We start from the raw sequence: 26,828 nt of genomic DNA, 5'->3' as shown, positions 1-26,828 counted from the left end.
TACGTTCAAACCTCTGCAGATGATGATGACAGTTGACTCTGGATCAACTTTTTTGCCATAGGCCGCTGCGGCCAAACCCCTTGCAGCCTAAACACAAAACCCCTATTCAAATGAATGGGAGGACTGGCATTTTTGCTGCACTGCCTGATTTGATCTGAGTATGGCCTATGTCACTAGCCAGACTCTTCTGTAGTTCCCCGGTGGTGGCACGAGTTACCAAAGTTCATTCGATCCACAGAGTCCTTCTCAATCTTTAAGAAAAGACTAAAGACCCATCTCTCTCATGAACACCTCCACACTTGATGGACTGAAACAAAAAAATCTGCTTCTATGCATTCTATGCACTCTATGCATTGCCTCTGTGCACTGCCTGTTGGCACCTACATCTTATTGGACTCAAACTTATCTTTATGGCACTTACTCGTGTTGTTCTCTCCTGACTAGATCCTTGCTTGTGTTTTATCAAGTCTCAGATGTTCGTTGCTTTGGATAAAAGCATCTGCTGAATGAAATTGTAAAAATTGTAAATTTTAATACCTGTAAACACACATTGATGTGTAAAATCGGTGGAGTTCCACTTTAATATTTTCAGTACACAAAAATTAGGTCACAGCAGACAGTAGCATTACATGTTATTAACATTTTACTCAAACAAGTGCAGGTCCTTTAACCCTGAAACCCATTCACAATTTAACACACTTAACAATAAAAACATATTCTATGAAGTATAATATGCAGGAGCCATAGACTAATGGAATGCAAGTACATTAAGTAGCTTATGTACATTAAACTCAAAATACTGTCATGTCAGAATGACTTTATCGTTTAAATGAACCTTAGCTTTAAGAGATACTGTACAAGCCTAAATGACTCAAGTAAAGTTTAGCAGCAATGAAGACAAGAGGTGTTCATTTTCACTTCCTTAATGCATCTAAGGGGTGGAGCAGAAGCCCTCGTCCCCTTAAGGTCAATGGCCTGCTTTGCCGAGTGTTCCACCCGTCCTCTACAATATTTACTATTTCTCTCCACAATAAATTTGAAAAAAGACTGAAAGATCACCTATATTTCATGCATCATGCCAGGCAGCTCTCCAAAAATGTGCACTTAAATTTTAATAAACACAAAAATAATGACATAGTTTCAGTAGTATGCACAATTTGTTTAGTGCTATTCCTTGTTGATAGAACTTCAGCAAATCAGCACTGTTGGTACAATATTGCAGGGAGGAATGTTAGATAATGGTTGATAAATGAGTCATTATTAACATCCATAGTAATGAATGTGCATGTTTTTATGGCATCGCTGAGACATGCAATAATTCCATGGTAATCTAACATGTTCTCATTCAATATTATGTTGAGAAATATCATTTTTATTGGTCACTTTTACATCTTCTTGCACTGATATTGATTGAGGCAGGCACAGCCTCACTTTCCTACACAACAATGGTGAGAAAATGGTCCTAGAAACAGGAATAAATGAGTGTTGAGTCTGTTTGCAGCATGGCCCAGATATGGATTGTACCGAGTCCCAAGAGAGTTCTGTGGTCTCCCTGATATGGGGTCATGAGAGGGGATTCCAATAAAAGGGAGCATCCCAGTAGAGGGAATCAATTATTAAAGTCCCACCTCTTCACACAGGTTATTTTTAGCCCACTGAATCACAGAGGATAGATATGGAGCAAAGTGATGTATTATTTCCATAGGGAACGGGAGATGAATGGACCAAGCTGATGACTCGTGACAACAACAGCAATACATCATTTGAGGTATTGTCACTTGAAATCCTCAGTGATTTTTTTTTTCAAAAAGATATTATTTAAATGCCAAATTTAGCTGGTAGTTGTTGGTAGTACGTCTATTTTTTTTTGCGTTTTTCTAAGGCTATATTACATGCTTTGGTTTGACAGTAAAGGTTTGTAAAAAGGTTGCAGCACACACTAGATATTAAAGTGTTATTAAAGGATAATGCTGGTGTTTTTCTTTATTTTCTTTATTGCCAACAAATCCCATGACAAGACCAAAAGCAATAACGTGCTGGTCCACCTCTCCATACTTTCCAACAGTGTCAGTGGTACTCAGCCACAAGTCCATTGGTTCCTACTGAAGATGTAGATCTATAATATTGGGTCATAAATTTATTGGACCACAATGTTATAGTTTTATAAATTTGTTTCACAAATGTATAGTTTCATTTTTAAAGACAGCTGGGCATTTTTATTATTTTAGCAGACATTATTCAAACATGATGGTATGCATCCAATTATTAAAGTTACCAGTGTATGTTAGCTGTCCACATCTCAGATTTTTTCAGTGATTCATATATGTCAGGTATTGTGTCTATGGACTAGTTTTTTGTCACTTTAATCTTTATTGTCAAAAGATTTGCAGTGTTAAAAAATGACCATAAAAAAACTAAAAAACAAACAAACACAAAAACCACATTTTTTCCATCATCCATGCAATCCTGTTGGTGAATTTATTCGCAACAATGTTCCCATGTCACCATTTTGAGTCTTGTATAATGTCCATTTCTTTCTTTTTCCTACAGTTGTGCTTCTTGTAGTTTAAATATATGTTGTCAGTTTTTTTTCATGGAGAAGATATCCTCAACAATTTTTAGCCATTGATCCTTTGTCAGGGTGCTCCCTTTCCCCAATAACCAATGTTGTAATAGCCTTTTTACTTGCTATTAGCAGTATTTTAACCAAATATATGTTGTTTCCCATTACACTTCCTGAACTGAAATGGAAGTTCAGTCTAATTATCACACTAGGGGACTGAGTCAAAGTAAACAGCAGTGTGTGTGTTCATGGTAATGAAGGAAAATGTCACCCAGTGCAATGTGTGGCTCATTGATAGGTTTTTAATAATTTTTGGAAAACAATGGAGCTCTGCGGCACTGAGGAATAAGATATATCAGGCTTTGGATACACACAGAATACTTGTCACTAGATCAATTCGTTGTTGGATTGCTGATTAGTCTTTTTATGGGATTTGTTGACAGTAAGTATAGCCAGAATTTTTCTATAATCTGCATAATTTCAGACTTGTACTTTTGACTGAGCAACATACAGAATCAGAATATAATAGAAATATAGTTTTAACAAGAACTACAGTAGGTATTAAATGCAGCCAGAGCTGTGGTCAGTTCATTGATATATACAGAGTAAAACCTACTGAGTCTGTGAGAACAAAATAAGCCTTAGTGAGGGGATTTGTTTCCTAAAATTATAATGTTACTAGAGCAGGTTGCAAGGTCTTCACTTAAGTTAGAAAGTTCTTCAAATGCACATCCTGATTTTGCCAAGAGGTTGTTGTCGTGGGACCAACATTTTGTATGATAGCCCCAGGACAATAACTGCCTCAGCCAATCAACGTTTGTGATGTCATCACAGAGAGCCCTGCTGCCAATGCCTGCAAAATTTAAAAAAAAAAAAAAAAAAAAAAAGGTAAAGGGTAAAAACAGCTGTGCAAAGATGCACAAATTACAAGGTGAGACCAACATTTAAGTTTTCCAATTTACTTATTACCTCACACTAGTCTGCTACTATAGCTTTATTATTATGAGGATATTAAAATGCATATTCGCTTTTTACATTAGCATTTTGCCACGATAGAAGTAAGCTAACATTAGCTTGCAAAGGTGAGCTAACAAATAGCCAGGTTGCTACCAGCAAACAATGAAACAATCTGAAAGTAACAGAGATGTTAGATGTTGATATTTTTATAGCATGCCTAGCTAAAAAAGCTCAAATTTAGCTAGCTAGCAAACATGAGCAAGCTAGCAAGCCACAAAGCCAATACTAACAAACTTTTAATGTCTACTGTAAATATAAATATTTGACTCAAGAATACATTTGATTTATTTTCATATTTAAAGGGCACTAGTAAAATATCTAGCTTTAGCTAATAAACCATAAACTTCCCTCCGTTATTGATGTTGGTTGAGCTTAGGGTAGTGATACATTAAGCAGTTTTATGGGCAATGCTGCAGGCAACAAACAACTGTAAGAGCTAGGGTCAAAATCTATCCAATATGCTGAGGCAACTCCTAGGGTACTGTTTAACATCAGAAGTTGCCCATAATATTGCTTTGTCTATTGCTATCCTTGAATTAGGGATACTAGGCAATTTTTTGGCAATATTGCAAAAGGAGACATATTTTAATACTATCATAATGATAAAGCTGTAGGAGCAGACTAGTGTAAACTAATAAATTAATTTTAAAACTTCCATGTTGGACATTGAGGTCAATATTCATACTGTATGATTGTCTGAAGACAACATTATATAACAGAATAAAGCAATGTTGATTTGAGAACATACATTATGTAACTTTTTGGGCAACATACCTGGTAACAGGAATTAAAGTGAACTGTAGGGAAAATATATACCATATAATGTATCTGTACAACAAGAAATGGCCATATAATAAATGCTACAGTATTGAGATATCTGCTTTTGCAATATTGATCAAAAAATTGCCCAGAGTACCCCTAACTCAAGGATAGTTAGACATGCAATAAAAATATCAACATCTAAATATTACTCTTACATTGTTTCAATTTGAGCCAGAAATATAGCAATGCTCATCACTGTTGGCTGGCAGCAACCTGACTAACTGATAGCTCACCTCTGCAAGCTAATGTTACCTACTTCCATGGTGGAAAAAAATGCTAATGTAAAAAGCAAATATGCATTTTAATATCATCATAATGATAAGGCTGTAGTAGCAGACTAGTGTAAACTAACAAGTCGATTTTAAAACTTTCATGTTGGTCTCACCTTGTAATGTGTGCATCTTTGCACAGCCGTTTTTACTCCTTTTTAAAAAAAAAAAAAAAAAAAAAGTTTTCAGGCATCGGCAGCAGGGCTCTCTGTGATGACATCACAAACGTTGATTGGCTGAGGCAGTTGTTGTCCTAGTGCTATCATACAAAATGGTCTCAGGACAACAACCACCAGTCAAAATCAGGACGTGCTTCTTGAAATAGCTGTGAATAGGGACCAGGAGTACAGTAGATGATGGCTGAATTTAGATAGTTGTCTTCCAACAGATAAACTAGACACAATAAAATGTGAATGAAACATTAAATAAGAAGGAAGCTGCCTCAGCAACTGCACTGGTAGTAGTGTGAGCTTCTCAAAGATTCAGCAGATCTGTATGTTGTAAAAGAACATAAACGTAGCCATGAGTGCTACTGTAAATTCCAGCTCACTGAGAGCACAGGAGTTGCAATCATTGGTTATTGTAGAAAAATGTATTTAAGGCTGTTCTACATTTTGCTCTGCACCCAAAAGGAATGAATCAGACCTTAACTTAATGTAGCGTGCTGTGGTGTGTAATTAGGTTTTTACATCTATACTCTACCGTTTCCAGGCCTGGAGTGTGAATAAGAGAGGCCTTGATGCAAACTGAATATGTAAATCACATCATGACCACATTCACTTTCAATACACTCCTTCTTAAATTCATTTATGCTTCTTTCTTGGCAGTCCTGAAACGCACAAATGTACAATGTTTACCAGAGCATACTGAAAAATGCATCAAATACAGCATGAATTGCTGAAGTGGAAAAATGTTCAAATGAAGTTATGTGACTTTTGCAGTGCTGTTCATTGTCTTGAAACATTTCAAATGGCATTAAAAGCTAATGACTCTCAGTAATGAAACAATTAAAATGTATCTTGCCAGTAGTGACCTTTCTTTTCAAGTTCTTGAGGCCATATCAAAGTAGGCGGCACATTTGAGCTATACACATAAACTGTTCTTAAATGCAGTAAGTTTCACTATGCCCATTATGCCCAGAATTACTCAGAGATGTGGGTTCAGTCTCAGAGCAGAGCTGTCTTTTGTATTTCCATCCTTTTATCACAACCATGTCAGTGCATTGTGAAATAATCACAGCATGTTATGAGGAGACTCATGATTTGTTAAAAACATATTTCATATAAGATTTGATCCCTGAGGGGAAATTTACAGGGGATCAATAACATTCCTGTCCTGCCTTGGCTATTGTTGAACCCATGGAATGCCTACACGGGTGATTTTAATTATTTTGGCTGATTAGACTTCTCTCCACAGGACTGTGTGGGTGTGTACAAATTACACTTTTATTATTCTTGTCAGCCAGAGAAAATCAACACAGTGATGAAAGGTTACATATTTAACACCCATCATGATCCACCACGCATGGTGGCACAATAGCATTACCTTTTTCTACACCAACCTTTGCAAGGATACTAAACAGTCTTGTCCCCAAATAAACTTTGACTTGCTGTGGTCTGTCATTGATGGGCTGTGCCTCCACACATTGCAGATCATGATGGCTATCAAAAATTTAACCCTTCATTACCGTGTTGATTTCACTGCTGACACTTACACAACAGTAATGTGATTCCACTGTACTAATCACCACCACGATGACTATATGAATCAGCTTAAATTACCTTGCTGCATCATTTTCACGGTGTAATGCACTTACTGCTGAGTTTTATGAGTATGAGTAAACGTCTTGGCGTAAAGACATGAAGAGGAGGAAATCCAAATTTTTTAATAAACCAGGATCTCTGGAGTCTCTGCTACAATAGAAAAGGATGCCGAACTTTATAATCTCTCAAATGGATTCTGATGTGGTGCAGCTCAAATGGGTGCATCTCAATCCACAGCAGACCCATGTACTTACACATTGTCTGATCTGAATCCTACAGTATGTGCGTCTCACAAAAAACACAAAGGAAATGAAGGTAGGTGGGGGGGATATGAAGAAATATGAAGGTGACTTCCACTGTATCAAAACAAATTGTTTTCATTGTTCACCTTCATTTCTGATGTGAAGCCCTCCAGCTCCCCTGCCGCATGCCATGTAAATGAAGGTCATTACATTTTTTAGCAACTCTATTGCTTCTCCGCACTCAAATCTCATTTGGCCATTGCTCACAGGCTTATCCTACTGCATGGTAATTTCATTTGGTGAAGGAGAGTTTTGCAAAGCAAGAGTGGGGGGTGAGAGAGATTTCTGTTAGAATGGAGGAGAGGAGAGATTGAAGACTAGTGGTGATACACAGAGGATAAAGATATAAGTGTGTGTGTAGGGGCGTATGGAGTGACTGTTTTAAATGGCAGAGAGCACTGCATTTGGCACTTTTGGGCAAGCTGCAGAACCACAGTCTGTGTTATATGTAGCTGGTAGCTCTCTTACATTTCCTCTCAATTCCATTATTTCCATTATCACCAGCTTTTAGTTGCCTCTTCAAAGCCCTATAACTCGACACTTGGCGTATGCTGAACTTAAAAAAAATGAATTCCAGAAAACAGTAGACAATGAAAATGATGTTAGTGGGTACTGTAGTTCATTTCCCAACATAACTCCATCATTTTATGCCCTCTCGATCAGTGTAACTAGAGAAAAAGGTGGTGTGCACAGATTTTTTTTAAAATTGAAATTCTGAAACCAGCATTGCCACCTTTTCCTGATACAGGGTGGGTTGGTCAGTTCATCACACAGTTGTCAGTCCCGTCACGCTACAACTTTCCTGACCGTGCAGAACCCTCACCTATCCATCACAGTGCTACAGGACCCTCCTTGGTCTCTTAAGAAGTGCAGAGAGAGAAACACAGGGAAAACAGGAGAGAAGGATGAGGGGAAACATCGAGATAGAGGAGACAAAGAATAGCAAAAGAGGAAGTGTGGTTGAGAAAACCTGTCTCAGACAAAATACATTGATACACTACTAATTTTCTTTGCCAAATACATTTTGAGGGAAATGTAACTACCGTATTTTCTCTAATAGTGGCGGTATTCAATTAAAAGCCGGGTCTCCAATAATGACCGGGGCTGTGGTCAACACGAACAAATAAAGACCGACCCCAACAACAGGCTGGGAAGGGAAAAAACAAGGGTAGATTAAGGCCGTATTCAGACCAAATCAGGTGTTGCTGTGCACCACTGCAGGGTTGTGTGGTGGTGTGGGGTGTGTGGGTGTGTCTATTTGTGCTCTAGAAAGTAACCCCTGTGAAACAATTAGATTTTTTTTTTATTGATCTGGTTCACTGCTTTCTTACCAGCTCGATCTCTTCATTCACTATCTAGCCCCCTCTCAGTCTTTTTCTCTCGTCTTTTTTAAAAATGAGTCGGGAAACCGACAGCAAAGCCTAACTTTACTTTTAACGTTATCAAATGAAACGAAATGTCCGCCCCCCTCCTCTTGGTGCCTGTTATAATGTGACTGTTGTTTGTAGTAATGTACAAGTGCCACAAGATGGCAGTAGCTATAATTGAAGTACCATATAGGACCTGTGCAAGTGTCAGTGACAAAATTTTCCATAACACTGATGCCACAACACTCTAGAGAGCGACCATGGCACCCACCAGACGGAAGTTTGATGTCAAAGTCAAGGAGATAGTTTTGTAATTTGCGGAGGAAATTTAAGGAGCGAAAGCTGCAAGACATTTTGACACTGACCCGAAAAGAATCAGATACTGGTAAAAAACAGAAACGCGAGCTGCTGTTGACTGACAAGAGGAGAGCACGGCTAGCTGGAGGTGAGAGGAAGAAAGTTGGTCATATTTCTCCTCCGGTACTTGACCGGTTATAATTCACAGAAGTTATATTGAAATGTTTGTGTAATGTCTCACAATAAAAGTCGGGAAATGAAGGCTTTTAATATTATTAATAGCATAATGCAGTAACAAAAATTTAACAGAGCAAACAGAAGCAGATCAGAAAACAGGGAGGCTTCATACTAAAATATGAGCAAATATACTTATCAAACAAGGGAATTAGGTATAAAGGCCTCTCTCTAATATAAGCCTGCTTCCAATAAAGGCCTGGTACCCCCTGCAGTTGACGTAAATAAAGGTCCCGGCCACTAGTAGAGAAAATACAGTATTGCCTTGATTGTGTTCATTGACCGCATTTTTATCAATCCAGGATGTTTTTATATGGCAGTGAAGTCATAGGGAGGAGGTTGGAGTGGATGGTTAGGTATGCAAAGCACAGTGACACTGGACATTGATGTGTTCATGTCATATTTAGACCGTTACAGCCTAGTGTGAAAAAAAACACATTCACATCAGCCTACTAGTTGTAATTATCCAGAGATACCCGGAATTTTGCTTGGCGCTGCCCCTTTAATTACTAGTAACACCTGTCAAGCTTTACCAAACAAAATTCTAGGTAATTTTAAAAATTTTGAAAGAGTGGGTCCTTGATTTCATTCAGAAATAAAAAGAAAAAGGGAGCATATCATATCTACCCAGCAACCATCAGTTTTGCTGGCTAGCTGTAGTTAGCTAGCTATTTAGCATTAGCTCCGTGAGTTGGTTGAAAACACTATCTCCAGCTGACTTGTTTTAAATCAATAATCATGTAAAGGGGCCCTAAACATGCACTTGATGGTTATATAATACCATGCTACAGCTACATATCCCTGTGAGATATTTTACTTGATAATAAACTTTGTAAATCAAGTTGAAGTTGTAAATGATGGAAGAGTTAGAACCAGGCAGAGGATCCCAGGACATAAACACACTGTCTTCCCAAGTATCGTTTTTACAGACTCTTGTTTCACTTTGAAATGCAAAAATTGATTGCGAGTAAGAAGAAGCATCAGTAACTGGGAAAGTTTTCTTCCAACTGTTGAAAGTGTTCTAGACGTTTAAGTCTTTTCTGCTGAAATGTTATTGTCTTAGCTTTGCTTTAACCCCGGCTAACGGGAGCAGATGGTCTACAGGGCTTCACTCTAAAATACTCACACAATACAACACAGAGAATTTGTCACTCATCTTCTCCAAGACTGCCTGTCCTCTTGGGAACCTTACACTACTGAGATGTATAGTACGTCTTAAGAGTAACGTTGAAGTATTAGTGCTGTTCCTGCTCTGAGTCAATGAGGAAAGTGTCTTCAAACTCCCTTTTACAACCTCTTTATGAAGCTCCATCTGCTTTAGGCAGCTTCACAACTTCTGCAGGAGTGAGGATGTCAGGCTACTATCAGGTTTAATATGTGGCTCCCTAACTGAAGCAGAGACGGAGATCAGAAAACAGGTGAAAAGATAGGTTTCATCCTCCCTCCTCTCTGTAGACTTTAGAAAGATGCTGACAGCAAACAAACGGGGCAGAGAGGGAGACGGAGAGATCCAGAGAGAGATGAGGAGCTGAAGAATACATCTTGTCTGTGTAATGTTATTCGACACGCGAGTGGATTTCCTTTGTCAAACATGAGCAGAATTCTTTTCAAAGAAGCCTCTCGTGACAGCTCTTAAGAGGAAGTCCTCGGGGAGACAGTAGCCTTAAGAAGGAGAAAGAAGCAACTTGTCTGCCAGAGAGGAAGTGACTTCAATCTGCACATTGATCCCAGAGTTCATTATATTGCAGTGCTGTTCCAGATCCATATATTTATTTTATATCACTCTTGAGTCATCCCGCCTGTGAACACTGTATCTAATTATTTAATTGGCATACATGATTTTTATCTTTTCATTCCTAGGAGAGCCTGCTTGTCAGAGTGCCGTATACAAGAGGAGTTAGGAGGGCTTTAATTTTTTTCTTGAAGGCTGTACTCTCTGTTTTACCTCTCTGGATGTCTATTGCATTATGCATATAAGCAATTGCAGTGTGTATTTAAAAGGAAAACACTTAAAGTCTGCATTTTGTATTAAATTGCAGGTACAATGTGGATACCAGGAGCTCCAACCTTTCGAAACATGTAAGCAGTTTTTGACAAATCCTCTTATTATGTTCCACAATGACATGTTGAACTGGTATGGTGCTCTGAAACCAACACCAGACAGTAAAAGATTATCAGGTTAAGTCAGAAATATAACTGAATACATTAATAATACCATAAGCTAAATTATTAAAATGAATTGTAAAATTAAATAAAAAATTATTATGTTTCTCTTAACCTTTGGAAAAGTTGTTTTAAAACTTTACCTTGTAGTAGTTGATAAAATAAATGGGTTTAGCATGTCAGTGTGTGACATCAGTGTTGAAATGTGTAGAGGACTGTGTTGCTAGCTAGCTTACCTGAAAACACTGCTACCTGTAGCTAAACATGCTGAGCATCAGCCTTTTCAGCCAGCTAGCTGCAGTTAACTTTGACATAAAACAACAACAGTGAAGACAATGTTAATCATCCATACTGTGTACTACTGAAGTGACACTGTATAAAATCTGGTAGTAGCTAAGACATTTTAGTTGGCAAGCTAACACTAACAAAGTTGGCTAAACCGTGTGCAAAGACAAAACAAAGGGGTTAAAAATTCTGATTAATTTATCAACTGTTTAAAGGTAACAGAAAAAAATAGATTTTTCTCTTTTTTCAACAAACCAGAGGTTAAAGAAAATGATTTTATGTTTGAACCAGCTACTCTATTTAACTAATTATGTTTTGAACTTATTTGGCTCCACAAACTGGAGTACTCTTAATTTAATTTAATGTGAAATGTAAACAAACTTTGCCAGAGTACCTACAATGTAGAGTGTTTAAATTAAATCAAGAGTATACCTTGAGTTTTAATTTACATACAACATACAATGGCTGATTATGGTAATGATTTGTGATACAAGCATTAATAAATGAATAAACATTAATACAGAACAACTCACTGAGTAGTAAACACAGTGATTCCATCAAAAAAAAAGGAGAATATATTTTTCAGTATCAACTTGGAGTGTTTTCATTGTGTCTTTCCAGCTTTTCCTCTAACTTGTGTCTGCATTTCCTTACTGCCTCCCCAACTGGATGAGCAGAAGGTAGGCTGACATCACGTTGTGTCCCTTTATTTCATTTTTCCTTGTTATCTGCTGGACATTTCCCGAGCTGAGCCGAGGTCTTACCACTCTGTTAAACATGACCTTCCAGTGTGTTTCTGTGACTGCATAACTGATGTAAAAGTGAAGGAAGCCAGACTGTTCCACAGATAAAAGTCCGTCTGGGCGGCTGGATTGTAAGATCTGCTCATTTCCGAGACTATGACTGTAATGTCAAAATCCCTGAGCAGAATTTTTTGTCGTTTTGTTAGTCACCTGTTTTAAATGAGTGAAAGAACATGACAGTGTGAGAGTGAGCGGATGAATAAGATAGAACATGTATAAAACATACCACAAAATACACTGTTACATAATCGTGAGATTGCACTGTATTCACCTTTCAAGTAGACAAGTAGTGACTTAATGATAATTAGACCTTTTATAAATGTAAACTTACATATAATATTGGCTTTATCATGGGTTTCCTACACTGGTACTGTAATGAAGCACTGATATAAAGCTTCATGTGTACAGCAGGACTGTATTTTGCTTTATTAACTGTGTGCCGGTCTCCTCTCCTTTGTGAAGGACTTCCTGGGTCAGATGTTCTGTACATTGGGGGAGATCATCGGCTCGACTGGCAGCAGACTGGAGAGGACGCTCTCGTAAGTCCAGCATATAGTACACACACTGTGTTTAGATATCAGCAAAGCAGCCAGGGTTCTCTGTGAAGTTTGTGCAGAGAATCGATCCTAACATCCTAAAAGCTTGTTTAGTATCATCCACAAAATGCAAGAATAACAGCAAATCTTATGTTTTGATTGATTAAACACATATATGAAACAATCAGTTGTAGTAATTGCACCCTGATGAGAGAGGAGACTAAGCAGAGACAACTTTGGAGTTTCATGGGTACTTTTTGTGATTTTAGTAAATAAAGCATAGCAGTTTATTCATCGTCTGCAGATGTTAGAGATATCAGTCATGTAAGTGAGAGTCTAGGTCACTTGCTTCAAGGACTTACATCTCTCTTTAATATCTTTCATTTTCTTCAGCTTGGTGATTTTTACATTATCTTGTCTATGGCTGCCTGTCAGTATTGGTGATTAGAATGAAATGTGTGCTGATGTGCGAGTCAATATAGAAGTCATTATGGACACTGATGGCACTGCTTGCTGGATATCGTGCACTCTACCTGGTCCTTGACCTCATCACCTCGGCTCGCATCAGAAGGTCAGAGTGCTCTGGAATGCAGGCTGGTTGGGAAAATGTAAAGGCAGCCCCCAGTATCCCACTAGATATCATTAAGCTGTCCTTGAGCGAAGGCTTTTACCCTTCAATTGGAGCTTGGCAAGTGGTGGGCAGCTGTGGTTGTACTGGGAAGCTCCCATGTGTAAATGTAACCCACATACCAGACTACATACAGAAAGAAGCATCCCTGAGATATTAAATGTTTAAAACAACACTCCGCCACAATACCTAGTACTACCGTAACAATATAAAAAACATGATCCAATTCTGATGAAATTCTGTCACCTGTCTACCTTTGATCGATCTGTCATCATCACCTCAGCTGATGACAGCAGGTCTAACAAAGTGGCAGCACTTCCTTCCCATCTTGGAAAGAGCAGAGGAGTGAGCGGTGTGTTTGCCTGGGGCTGACAGCATGAAACAATTTGAAGCTACCATTTCGCTGAACCTCTTGTTTATGTGTAACAAGAGCCTGGAGGGCTTCCACATGTTCTTTCTATAATTAGACGGTCAGCGTGACGAGTCTGAGTGGCAAGATGTGTGTTTTCAAAGCATGATGATGCTTTTCAAGCATTATTTCACTGAAGACAGGTGGAAAGCAAAGAGAGAATCTCTTTTGCCAGGTATTTAGTTTTATTGGAGATGTGAATGATGACCAAAGTGGAATTAAATCGCCTGTCATACTGCGCGTGTCCTGAATGTTAATATTATTGATTGGTGAAAACCTAGTGCTTAAATGAAAACATAAACAACCTCAGCAGTGAAAGGAAAACTCCTCTACAGAGTCATAAAGCACACATTTAATGATCAACCACCTATAAATCATATTCCATTGACCCTCCTCTGTTTGTCAAAGCCTCTTTGGCTGCTACTCCCGCACTGTCATTTATTTTGTTGAAGCCTGAGGGAGCTTTTCCTAATTCAGACAGCTTGTCAATGAGAGTGAGAGGCTGTGATGCCCTTGGATGCCAGTGCTATATTTTAGTGACTTTGTTGTGTGCGTGTGTGCATGCGTGTGTGTGTGGTGTGGTGGTGGGGGGGTTAGTCAATCAACTGTCAATCACAGCTGTCAATTAATGCCCATACGGCAGACATCAAAGCTACTATGAATCTTCAAATCTTATTAACAATAATTTCTAAAATGACCACCAGCACACTTATTAGAGGGCCTAAATTTAGAGATTGAGACCATAATGACTTCTTGAAAAAAATGATTGACTTAGTATTTCTAGAGAGATGTTGAGGCTTTTTAAATGGGAGTCAGTTCAAGCATCTGGCGGTCGTCGGTGGCATTGCAGTTTAACGTACTTCTGCATTGGCTTCAGCCTCAAGTTGTGGTAATTGGCACTTTGATTTAATTTGCTTTATTTCCTCCTTCATTTGACACTTTGGAAGATGTTGATGTCAGCAACTAATATAACACTAGACTACAATATTGGTATGTGTAATAATGAAGTAAAAACCATTGGGCAATTCAGTCTGGTTATTTGGCTACTACATTGTTGGGAAGGATCTTAACTAATACTTACCAAATTAATATAATCAATAGAACAGATGGCCAGTGCTCCCAAAATAAAACCCATGTTGTATAAACCTTATGCTTCCTTTCACCACTTACGTTGACTACAATTAAATGGCTTTTGCTGTCAGCAGCTATCAGAAAGTAAGCTTGGCCCAAAGCTGTTTCCATAGAAATGCAAAACAGAGTAGCTAGATACTGATAAAACCTCTGTTGTGTCTGATCTTGGGGGTTGTTGTGGAGGACACAAATCTCTGTTTTTAACACCAAAATACATCTGTGACTCTGTCTTCCCTTCTCAACCAACTACCACAACAATGTAGAACATCAGTTTCTAAGGCCTAAATGTGAGATATGAGATAGCAGGACTTAATTAAGTCATAATTATGACTTAAGGAAGTCCTAATTTCGAGATAAGGTTTCTTCTGCATCTGTACATTACAAAATTGGGGTGTAGAGTCTGAAAGAGGTTGCGTAGTCTGGTTGTCAGATTGAACACTGTTGGACTCTTACTAATACTGTATTTGTAGCTAGTTTGCTAGCTAACAGGGTCCAACCTGTACGTATAGATGACAGCATAAAGTCCATTAAAAGGCTAATGTGTTAACTTTTGAAGAGGCCAGGCCAGGTGTTTCCTCTGTTTCGTGGCTAAATATCGTGGGCCTACAGAATCTCTGTATTAAACCACATGGATGTTGATCTTCTCATCTGACTGTCATAGCCAGATTAACCTCCAATGAGGCCCCAGGGCCAAAGTGTGTTCTTGGGCCCCAACTGACTCCCACTACACATGGTAATATGTTGGAGGTGAAATTATAAGTTGTTTAATTGATTAGTCGATTGACAGAAAATGTGAATATTTGCTAGTTTTTCATGATGGTAATCTTTTTGGATTTTGACTGTTCGTCAGACAAAACAAGTCATCTGAATATGTTAACTTGTGCCTCACTATTTTCTGGCATTTCATTTATAGGACAATCAATCGAATACTAAAGAAAATAATTGTCAGACTTATTGATAATTAAAATAATAGCTGGTTTCAGCCAAAGTACTCCTATGATGGAATAATACTACCTTGCCCTCAGTTTTCTGTGTGAAACTTGATAAAACACAACTTCATGAGAAATGAGCTCCATATAAATTTAAACAATGTCATAAAACCAGATTTAGTCCCTCTATAACACCTCTACAAGATGGAAGACCTGTTGTAGTTGATATTGTACTTCAGTGGTGTAGATTTCTAACAAATTTGCAATGAATCACCCAAATGATATGGCGTAAGCTTGCATGGGGCTTATGGGGCTCCAGGGCAGTTGCTGTTTTTCCTGATTGGTAATCCAGCTTTGCTGACTGTGAATTTGACAGAAAATATGCATATTTTGTTAAACCTTTTAGTAAGATATTCATGTCCTGATTTTAAAGACATGCAGACATCTCAGAATGGACAACAGCAGATTGTCTCAACTTTCATTTGTATTTACACAAGCTTTCGACAGAGCGCGCTGACTCATCAATATCTGTTTGCTGTACTCACTGTTCACAATGCACGCACAAACACAAACAACATCAGAGCACAGTTGCTATCAGAGATACTGACAGGAATTATAACCTAAGAGGACGGAAGAGCAGAATACCCATAGTGCATGATGTACTGGAAAAGTTTAAAGCATTGACGCATTCAGCTGAAAACAAACACTCACACACAGAGCACACAGAGAGGCACAGAAATTATAAAAGTATATTGATCCTCTTTTAATGACAGACGAGTTTCCAAGGCAACTGAGAGCATGAAGTGTACTTTATGCTCTGCACGGCTGAAAAATCCAGCTGGGTGAGCTATTTCCTCCATGCTGCCCTATTCTCCTGTGCTTAAGATGACATCAGAGCCATGGTGAGGATCTATTTTCAGATGTTGGGTGGGGGAGAGGAAGAGAGCCCTGTGGCATTTAACGCGTGGAGGACAGGATTACGAGGGAAACCCACCTCAAGCATCGAGTCACGACACTCTTTTCTGTTGAGGCAGCCTAAGCGCTTGCAGGCTGAAAAATGCGTCTGTAATAGCAATCACCCACCTGCCAGCCTAAACTGAATCGCCTCCTGTGCTTTGGTAATATACTCCACAGTCAAGTTCTACATTAAGTAGTGTGGCTGCTGAGACACTTGACACATTACCAAGACTCACTGGAAAAAAGCCCATTAAGTAAGGGAGTAAAGGTAGGCAGTAAGGAAGATATTTAGCATTTAATGTAACAACCAACACATAATGTACTGTATACTGTATCTACCTTTGGTTTGAATACCAATCACTGGAAAATTACTTGATCAGATGCTAAGGATTGCTGGATTTCAAAACTCAATTCTGAGAAACTTCCAGCCTGTTCTCTGTTTTGTAATGAAAATCTTCCCATACACTGAAATGCATGGATTCTGTGCACAGCAGGGAGATACAGTAGATAGAGTATAAAAGGTAAAGACATTTTCATTCGCCGCAGTGAACACAGGGGAGAAGTAATTAAAATATGGAGAAGTGTTTGTTGAAGCATGTGATGTGGAATTGCTCTGCGTGTTGCTTAAATATGCAGATCATAGGGAGAGATCAGGGTTTTGAAAGGAACACATCAGTTAAAACTGGATTTTATGTCCATATGCATCTAAAAGTTGGTGCTTCCAGAAGATAAGTGTAATTTACAATAATCATGCTCGTCATATGACACTGACAGCTCAGAAAATGCTTCCAGTAAAAGAAAGTGAAGAGGAAATGGGAAGAAAACGCACATAAGCTGATGGTCATGTGCCAGATGAAAAATCTGCAATGACTTTTGCGGCTATAAGGAATAGAATATGTTGAACAGTCCATCAGAGCTGGTAAGAATTTGAAAAAAACTGCTGCAGGAGGGAAAACTGCCAAATTTTCATATTTGATGCCTTAATATATCCAAATCTGAAGGAAGAAATAGATCATAAACCTTTTCTTTAATACCATTCCTTATTGCACCTATTGATGGGAATGCATTATACTTGATATGATCTGCATTTCTTCATTTTTTCCCCCCAGTGTATTGTCAATATAGAGTATCAGTCTGTTTTATTATTTCTGCCCTGATGAAGACCCTGTCAAGTCAAAAGCAGTCATCATTTCAAACCCTTATTTTAATATTTTAATATTTTAATATAACTTTTCTCCTTGTTCTACCTTAAGGCCTGGTCACACCAGGATTTACAAGCAGATGTCACTTTATGGTGTGACTGTCACTTAAAGGTGTGTTCAGACAGAGAGCAAAGCAAAGGTTTTCCCCATGTCATTAGCATGAATTTGGACCACTGGACCATTTATGTTTATTCACCCCAATTAGCCAATTTACCAACTGTTAGCTATAAGCCCGCTAGAAACAGACTTTAAAGATATTTTGACATAATGGCCAACCCGGGTGATTATAACTACCATCACCTAGCCCAAAAAGCTTTAAAATGGTTAATACATTTTTCCGACTCTTTATATTATCAGAATTTGATCCATTCAGTTCTATAACATTTGCACCAAAGTCCATGTCTAGAGGAGCCACATGATTAAATTGTTTTAATGCATTCATGTGTGAGGGGAGCTAACCTTGAGAGTCCAAAATTTTTCTGTGTGTGTTTGTGTTCAGCTCAGCATTGGCACGTCAATGCGCACCACTCTGAGCAAATTTGCATCTAATCGAGTCTTTCCATTGGCTACAGTTTCTCATTCAAGTGAATGGGAAGGTGTGTCCAAACTTTTGACTGGTACTGTATGTATGTATGCAATCACGCCGCCTCTAAAATTCACTTTGCGTGAAAACCTTGATTTCTGTTGTTTTTTTTTTTTCACTTTTTTCTGTTATTTTAATTCTGCATATTTTTGAGAAAGGATGTGCCTGATTTTTGCAATATTATGCAGGTGAAAAAAGGCAGTCTCTGAAATTTGTTTTATGTGGGAGTTAAAGGACACATCCTGATCAAAGATAACTCCCAGATTCCTTACAGTGATGCTGGAGGCCAGGGTAATACCATCCAGAGTAGCTATATCATGAGATAAAGTGTCTCTATGCTCGGTGTGTGTCTATTAGGGGTGTGCCCAAATACAAATATGTTATTTGGCAAAGCACAATTTTTTTTTTTTTTTTTTTTCCAAATATTTGTTTCATACAGATATTTTTAAAATTATTTGTTTTGGTTTTTTGGACACAGGTAGGCTACATCGCTATCTCGGTCCCTCTCTTCTGCTCCACTGTTACATCTATCAGCAGGTCTCAACAAGGGGAGTCACATCCACCTGCTACATGACACACATTTCTTTATTCGGACATCATTCCTGGAGTTGTGGTGTTCCCCAGAGATAAAGCTGAGCTACAGTAAGTAAGTTATGGACTCTCCATAACCCATTGTTCCCCTTCTCCTTTCCACAAATTTAGGTTGTAAAAAATAGGCAATAAATGAAAAGTGCAAAGCAATGATCGCCTTTGAAGATCTTCCCTACATGTTACATGGTGTGCTGTCACTGTGTTATGGGTGTATAAATAGGTAGAGGTCTGTCTGCACTGAGGTGATGAGCAAAGTTTTAGCTCAGTAGTCAGCGCAGTGGTCTATGATCTGGGAGACTCCAGTTGGAGACCCGGTGTGGGGACCTTCTTCATAAGGTAATTTATTCATGAACACTTATTGTAACACTTTAATTTTCTAAATTAAAAGTGTAATAAAAACAAAAACAGGATTTTTAAGCCTCTTTCCACTTTTATTCAAATACAAATACAAATAGTTTTGCTGCCTCAACAAATACAGATACAAATACTGGGCTCTCTGCACATCCTTAGTCTCTATGGCACACCGAGCAAGAGAGAGCAAGAGGGAGAGAGGGAAGCCATTGCTGACTGCTAAGCTAAGTTAGCTGCTAAGCTAACTGCTGAGCTAAAATAACTAACAACTGTGGGATTGGCAAGAAAAGACGCTAAAAGAAGGAGAGAGCTAAGAGTGCTTGAGCAGAACTAGCGTCAGTAATGCAGTTGGCAACCGGAAATGAGACAATAAGTGTACCACAGCATGTTAGCAGCACATCAACATGTTACAGATAAAGCCCTGAAATTTTCATTAAATAAACCCCTGATATAACAAGCCCTATGAATCAGCTGTCGTTCCACAAGTTTAATTTCACCTCAGTGATGTCTCAGACAGCCATGACCTGCAGTGATTGAATGGTATCCATAGCAATGAACATCATCAAGTCCACCAGCAAAGAAGGTGTCTGTGCACACAGAAGTAGGTGGCCTATGACTCATTTATACTATTTTATATACAGGGTCAGACAGGTTGCCAATCCATCAGTTTTATTATTCCAGTGTTTAGCATACTTAAGTTCTTCACCAAACACTTCTGAAGGCTTTCTTAATTATAAAACTGTGACTTTGACAGGGGTAGTTCTCAGGGTTTATCACTATGAAATATACACATTTATTTTCATTATTTCCCCAACTGCCTCTAACCTAGACATGAACAAGTAATTCCTCTTACGCCTTAAATGATCCTTCCTTGCTCTTTCTTTTCAATGACACAACGCACACATCTGTGTGTGGCTTCTCTGCTCTTCAACAATTTCTCCTCCACAGCCTCACGCATTATAAATTCAAACTGAATATGGTGAGGAGCAAGCTGAAGCTGTCCCTGTGGTAAGTTTTTAGAGTGCAGTGAGTCTGAAGTTTTCTCTGTGCTCAGATGTGAAGGAGCGGGAGGTCTTTAGTTCCCCAGAGCTGTAATTGATTTGCTCTCTGTCCTCCTGAGCTGTGGGATCTGGCTGTGTAGATATCTGTTGACACATGGCCTCTTGCTCAATTCTACTATTGTCTTCAAAAGCAGTCCCTGACAAAGTTGTGCCATTAATTAATCAATTAATTTTGTCATCTGAGGTTTTACAAAAGAATTAATGAACTTGGCACACATCAGCTGGCACACTTTATTAACTTTATGCACTTAATGAAGGCTCTGCCTCTCAGATGTGAAAATCTTTCTATTGGCAGTTCATCTGATTAAATATTAAAAAGCCATATGTAGATAGATGCTTGATGTTTCTGCCATCCAGTGTGCCACCGATACAGCAAACTGGCATGATTTCAGCTCTTTGATCAATCCCTATCACTCCTGCCTGTTAACAGACCCTTGCATTGATTTGTCATTTCACTCCATGGCACCACTATTTTTTCCCACCCAGTGTTTAGCATCAGCTCCATTCATCTGACATGAACCTGACTATTCCCAGCTCTCTGAATGCTTTTGATTTCAATCTGAAAGTAACATCAAAGCTGGTAGTTTTGCCTTTGATATATTGGATGAGTTTCGACAGAGCAGGAAGTTTGCGTTCTGATCTGACTGTCGTCTGCATGTCCTTGTGCCTGTCTGACTTGTATTTATTTTGAGATGCTTGGAGAGGAGGTTGCTATGGAAAGGAGACTTGACTTCCTGTGTGGGAGTCTTGGGGTGGTGAGGCTGTGGCTGCTGCTAAGCCCTCAGTCAAAGCTGCACTTTATGATGGAGCAACATTACAGTGACAGAGGTGAGATGAGCTTTGATTTAAGCACTTGGGAGCGGGGAGGGTGTTGTTGAACCATGACCAGGTTTCTCACCTCTCCACCATAGTCCATAGCTATTCAGTCTGCTACAGCTTCCTGCTGCTCTCTTTGACTAAAGTACAAGTTTAGGGATTAAACGCCCCTGACAGATCAAAAAATGGAGCTTTACAGTCAGGGCTGGATTAACAAGCAAGGCAGCCCCAGGGCAGAAATCAGTTATAGGCAGCTGTTAACCCCCCAACACATACATTCTCCCAAGAAACCAACCAGTATTCCTACACTGCAACACTACCTGCCCCATGTTTGTTGTGTGTCCATTTAGTTTGTGATAATTTGATTAAACATACAGTACCAGTAAAAAGTCTGGATAGTCTGGGAAGCTGTGTCCAAACTTTTAACTGGCACTGTAAATATGTTTAATTGAGTACTCCACTGATTTAGTATTGCACTCCTCTTGCACCAATCGGACTCATGATGGACAGTTTTTAAAAAATGAGTGTGCAACTTGACTTGATTCACTCGACTGTACAGACTGGGGTGTGTTATGCTAGTACCGGCTAATGTAGCCTGGAGCTGCTAGCCTCCAGCAGAGATGATGAGTGGGCTACAGAGGTCTGGTAACCTCACTTATTTCTATCTCCACACCAACAGATTTGTTTCATTTTCAAACTTGAAGTTTTCAGCCCCAGCAGACGCCGTGACATCACACAGAGGGGTTGTCTTATAATCGACTTCACTGGGCCAATACAGTATTTAAACTAGTTTTGTAAAAATGCAGAAGCCACCTGATAAGGTGATAAAACGACAACAATACCACTAATTAATTGCTACAATGACAGTTGTTCAGGGCCACTGATGGTGTGGGGCAATCATGAAATGACAGGTGTGAATGGAGACTCTGTCTGTACCTTTAATCGTGGAGGCAAGCATGATACTTGAGTGAGTATCTATTACACATGTAATTATCTTCTCCTCCACTGACATTTATAAATAATAATAAAATAACAGATAATATAAAATTTTACAACATGAATACAATAAAAAGTGAGTAAAATAAAATAAATAATGTCTATAAATCCTTCTTAATCAATAGCCAGGCTGAAGAGGTAGGTTTTAGGTTTTAAGTTTTTAAGATATCAACACTGCTTCCAACTGATGTCTTATTTATTTATTGGGACCATGTACAGTGTCAAACATAAATCTTACCATTTGATGTACTGTACCAGGGATAGTTTATAGCTAATAGCTAACATCTGAAGTCCCTTCAGCAGGTCACAATTAAAACATATAACAGAACAATAACAAACAGCACAAAGCAAAAAACATACAGAACACATAATACAAAATACAAAGCAACACATAGTAGTACATCACATACACCCACAATATCAACTAGAAATTAATAATGTAAGCTTGTTGAGTAGTTTTTAGCAGACTTTTTAATTTGGTTTTAAACATACTGATGGAACTGTGGTTCCTCAAATCGTCAAGTATGGCATTCCACTTAGTTGTGGCTTTTACAGAGAAAGCTGACTGCCCAAATGTAATGCGACAAAATTTTATGGTACAGTCTTGTATAGAGGATATTCTGGAAGATCTAATAGAACTTACTGAGGCAGTGTATACAAAGTCACGTGGAAGAGGGGCCAAACCATTTAAAACTTTATGAACTAGGCACAAATTTCAAAATAATCTTAAAATTCTCAAAGAGTTTTTAGAGTTTGTATAAGGACTCAAGAGGTCATATGGCTGTTTCTCCAGCCTGCCCCCAACATGTAATGCAATAAGATATATGGGAAAGAATCATAGCATGCATAAATATCTTGGCTGCATCCAAAGAGACAGTTTCTAATATGTCTAAAATTTGCTAAGTTGTATTTTATGGTTTGAACTGTTTTTAACACGTTCAAACCACAAAGTTCAAATTTGGATCCAGTGTCACACCATGATATTTAAAATCAGTGACTATGTCAATCCTTTCACCTTTGATGAGAATATCAGCGTTAGGAGGTTGTACCATGGTCTTAGATAAGAACATACCTTTTGTCTTGCTTACATTTAGACTCAGACATGACTGATGAAGCCAATGTGTGATGCTTTCCAAGCAATTGTTAGCTTAGCAGTTGCTAACTCAGCTGTTTTTGCATGTGTGTAAACAACAGTGTCATCTGTATACATTTGCAGTTCTACATCATGACACTGTTGAGGGAGATCATTAATATATAGGCTAAATAATAGGGGACCTAACACTGACCTCTGTGGAACACCCATTGTGCACCTCATGTAACTGGACTGGGTGTCACAAACTGTCAGATCCTCAGGCAGACTGTTCCAGCAGCTCAGAGGAAATAAAAGCTAAAAACTGCCTAACCAAAGATTTTAGTCCTCCACTTTGGAACAACTAACAGACTTGTGACAGAGGACCTGAGGGGCTGTACTGGTTCATACATTGTAAGCATGTGAGACATATAGGCTGGTGCAAGACCATGAAGTGCTTTGAAAACAAGTAAAATAATTTTAAAATCAATATAGAAACTGACAGGCAACCAGTTTAAGGACTTGAAAACAGGTGTAATGTGTTCTCTCCTGGTCCTGGTCAGTACTCAGGCCGCAGATTTCTGATTCAGCTGTAGATGATTTACAACTGTTTTTGGCAGACCAGATAGGAGATGCATAAGTCATTCTGTGTCATTCAGAAAGAGAAATGGCTGCACTTATGAGATATTTTTGAGATGATAAAAAGCAGGTTTGGTGATGTACCCCACATGAGCCTTAAAGTTCAAAAGTTCGTAAAGCAAGTCTGATAAGTGATGGCGGACAGAAAGACGTACAAGAACAAGAGATTTATTCCTCTTCTGTGGCAATAAACAGAGCACATGACCCCACCAATAACTGTGCTATATTCAGAGCTTCATTATATATGTAGGGCTGACAAACAGTAACTGCAATCAACAGCAGGGCTACGGCTATGTACAGACACTCCCCCCCACACACACACACTGGAGCGCCTCTTGTAGAAGAGCCACTATTCAGCTACAACACAATTTACCCACACAGAAATTCTCTCAAATGGCCATAAATGTGCATCTGGGGTGTTTTCAAATCTACATTGTTTAGTCCGGTTGAAAGGGATTCTGTTTTGTTTTCCTCTTCAGGACGATTGGTTTGGGCAGATGAACACAGCAATCATACTCTGGTGCAGACCAAAACAGCCGTCTAGTCACAAACAAATTCCGAAGTGGTTAGTTAGTGGCGGGAAAGTAATCTGATCCACGTACAAGGCATACTCTGCAATTTTCAGCTTAACGGCTCATGGCTACAGGAGCACTTTGCATACTGGGAGGGAGTTAACCTTTAAGAGTAAAACATAATTACCCCCCCCCCCCCCTCCTTTTAAATTCCCATGCCACCAGCTATCCCACAATACTTTGTGAAGCAATTCACTCACATCCAATAGAAAATAAATTTGGGTGGACTTCACCATTCCTAAATGCATTCCTTTTCAGCTCCAGAGACATCCTGGAGAGTTAATAGTGCACTGCCACTGAGCTGATACTTGCTCTGTTAGTTTCCATCATGGAGTAAAAGGATGTAAAAACACCATCCTCTGGCCATTTCCTTCCTTCCACTCCCTGTCCTCTCTCCCTCTCACTACATCCATTTCAATAACTGAGCCCATCCATAGGTCACTGTGCCACCATGAATTGCTACCCAGGCCTTCCTATTTATTTCATACATGCATAATTAAATCTCCTCCACTACAGAGGATAGAGTCACGTTCCCCAAATAAATTAAATCCAGGCAAACATCAATTTACAGGAGGAACAAGCTGTCAAGGTGCTTTATTGAGATATATGAGCTGGAGGGGCCAGGCTAAATCAGTGAAGGAGGGAGGTGACAGTACACCTACCACCACCATCACCCTATTCCCCCAACCTACCGCTTGCTGAAACACAAGCCTGGTGTTCTTAACAGTGCTTATAATAACTTTATTTAAACAATGAACACTGTGACGAAAAAAGATAGAGTGATTGTCATTGTTCAGCCCAGACACTGCCCGGCTGAATAAATTTATCCTTTTGGTCCTGTTCAGCCCTTTCATGCAGACTGTGGTTCAAAATTAAATGATGCAGTGCTTGACTGAAACCATTCAGGAAGTTATTAAACTGAGTCACTGTGACAGTTAAATCACCTCAGAATACAATAGTCTAACTCAAAATGTCTGGGATGTGTGTTGCCGACAGGTATTTTTATTAGCTGCTTTGTCCTTGTTCTCTCCCTCCTCATCCTTATAGACGTGCAGAGCAGCATCCTGGCAACTCACTTAAATCCCTGTAATTACGTTCCACATTGTGAGTGCGTTTTAGCCCTGATAAGATTAAGATTCAGATGAAAAATGTTATGGCAGGTTTCTTTGCTCCACTCATTTACATCTCCCTCCCTCTTAGCGTTTTCTACAGCTCATCAGTGACCACTGGATTTAACCCTCTTAATTAAACCGCACCCTCTCAGCAATTAGGAGAAGACCTTGGATATATCAATTTGGATGAAACTTTAATTTCTTGGTCTCTGGTCTCTCCAGCTCTGTAACAAATCTCAGTGGAAATTCTGATAACAGACTCAGACCTTACTAGTGTACTGTAGGTGTGGTAATACTAGCACAACATACTCTGCGACCCAAATACACTCAACTCTGGTGTGCACCACTTAAGACTCATTTACATTTTGAATGATGTCTTTGCACATAAATAATAAAATACAGGACGCAAGAGAGAAAAGTGAATACTAACTGTGGAGGTTAGAGAAGGACAACCAGCTGCTTTGTGATGACACTTTAAGCTTGACGTCGACTATAGTTGCTGATCACATTTATGACATTAACAACATGGATGCCTCAGAGAAGACAACAAATGAGGAGCCTGGTGGGGGGTCATTGCAGCAAACCAGTAGCGGTACACTAAATATGAAACCTATACCACTGTCACTTGTAAAGTATGCACATCCATTCTGAAATACAACAAAAGTTCAAGTGCCAGGCATCTGCTAATGCTAGCTGCTGAGGAATAAGGAATGATCCAAATCCTCTCAACAGCAGTCAATAAGCAACTTCATCAAATGCCCTGCTGTAATGCTGGTGAATTTCATTGTCAAAGATATTAGACCTTTACCTGCAGTACATGGAAAAGGCCTCAGAGACCTACTGCATTTTTTTTAACCTGGCTATGATGCCCCATTTTACAACATGCTGCAGAATACTATTAAACACCACTATATTCATGAACACTTAGGCAAGTGTTCAGGCTGTCAAACTACCTTAAAAAGGAGGTCCCCAGATCAGGTCTTGAACCGGAGTCTCCCAGATCATAGATAACTGTGCTGACTACTGAGCTAAAACTTTACTTATCACCTCATTGCAGACAGACCTCTACCTATTTATACACCCATAACACAGAGACAGCACACTGTGTGATGTGTAGGGAAGAATTTCAATGGCGATTATTGCTTTGTGCTTTTATTTATTGACTATTTTTTACAACCTAACTTTGTGTAAAGGAGAAGGGGAACAACAGGTTACAGATAGTCCCTTGGGAGTACTTTGCATGTGTCAGTAGCTCAGCTTTATTTCTGGCGAACACCCCCAACTCTGGGACTGATGTCCAAATTAGGAAATGTGCATCATGTAGCAGGTGGATGTGACTCCCCTCGTTGAGACCTGCTGAT

At 39.0% G+C, this 26,828-nt stretch overlaps 1 protein-coding gene across 2 annotated transcripts in view; it reads left to right on the top strand.

Annotated features, from left to right (window-relative positions):
- LOC137182141 (copine-9-like) overlaps window positions 1-26,828 on the top strand; it is a 173,469-nt gene that overhangs the window by 53,211 nt on the left and 93,430 nt on the right. Inside the window, exons 5-7 of one of the 2 annotated variants that reach the window (XM_067588442.1) lie at window positions 10,674-10,713; window positions 11,760-11,762; window positions 12,348-12,424. In XM_067588442.1, coding sequence (XP_067444543.1) covers window positions 10,674-10,713; window positions 11,760-11,762; window positions 12,348-12,424 — 120 coding nt within the window. Of the gene's footprint in view, window positions 1-10,673; window positions 10,714-11,703; window positions 11,763-12,347; window positions 12,425-26,828 lie in introns of those variants that run through there. The other variant, XM_067588441.1, reaches the window with a different exon arrangement.

The sequence above is a fragment of the Thunnus thynnus genome, chromosome 4 (assembly GCF_963924715.1).
Source record: "Thunnus thynnus chromosome 4, fThuThy2.1, whole genome shotgun sequence".
NCBI classification, from domain to species: Eukaryota; Metazoa; Chordata; class Actinopteri; order Scombriformes; family Scombridae; genus Thunnus; species Thunnus thynnus.
Note: the sequence above shows the minus strand (reverse complement) of the source record. Positions and strands in the feature narration are given on the sequence as shown.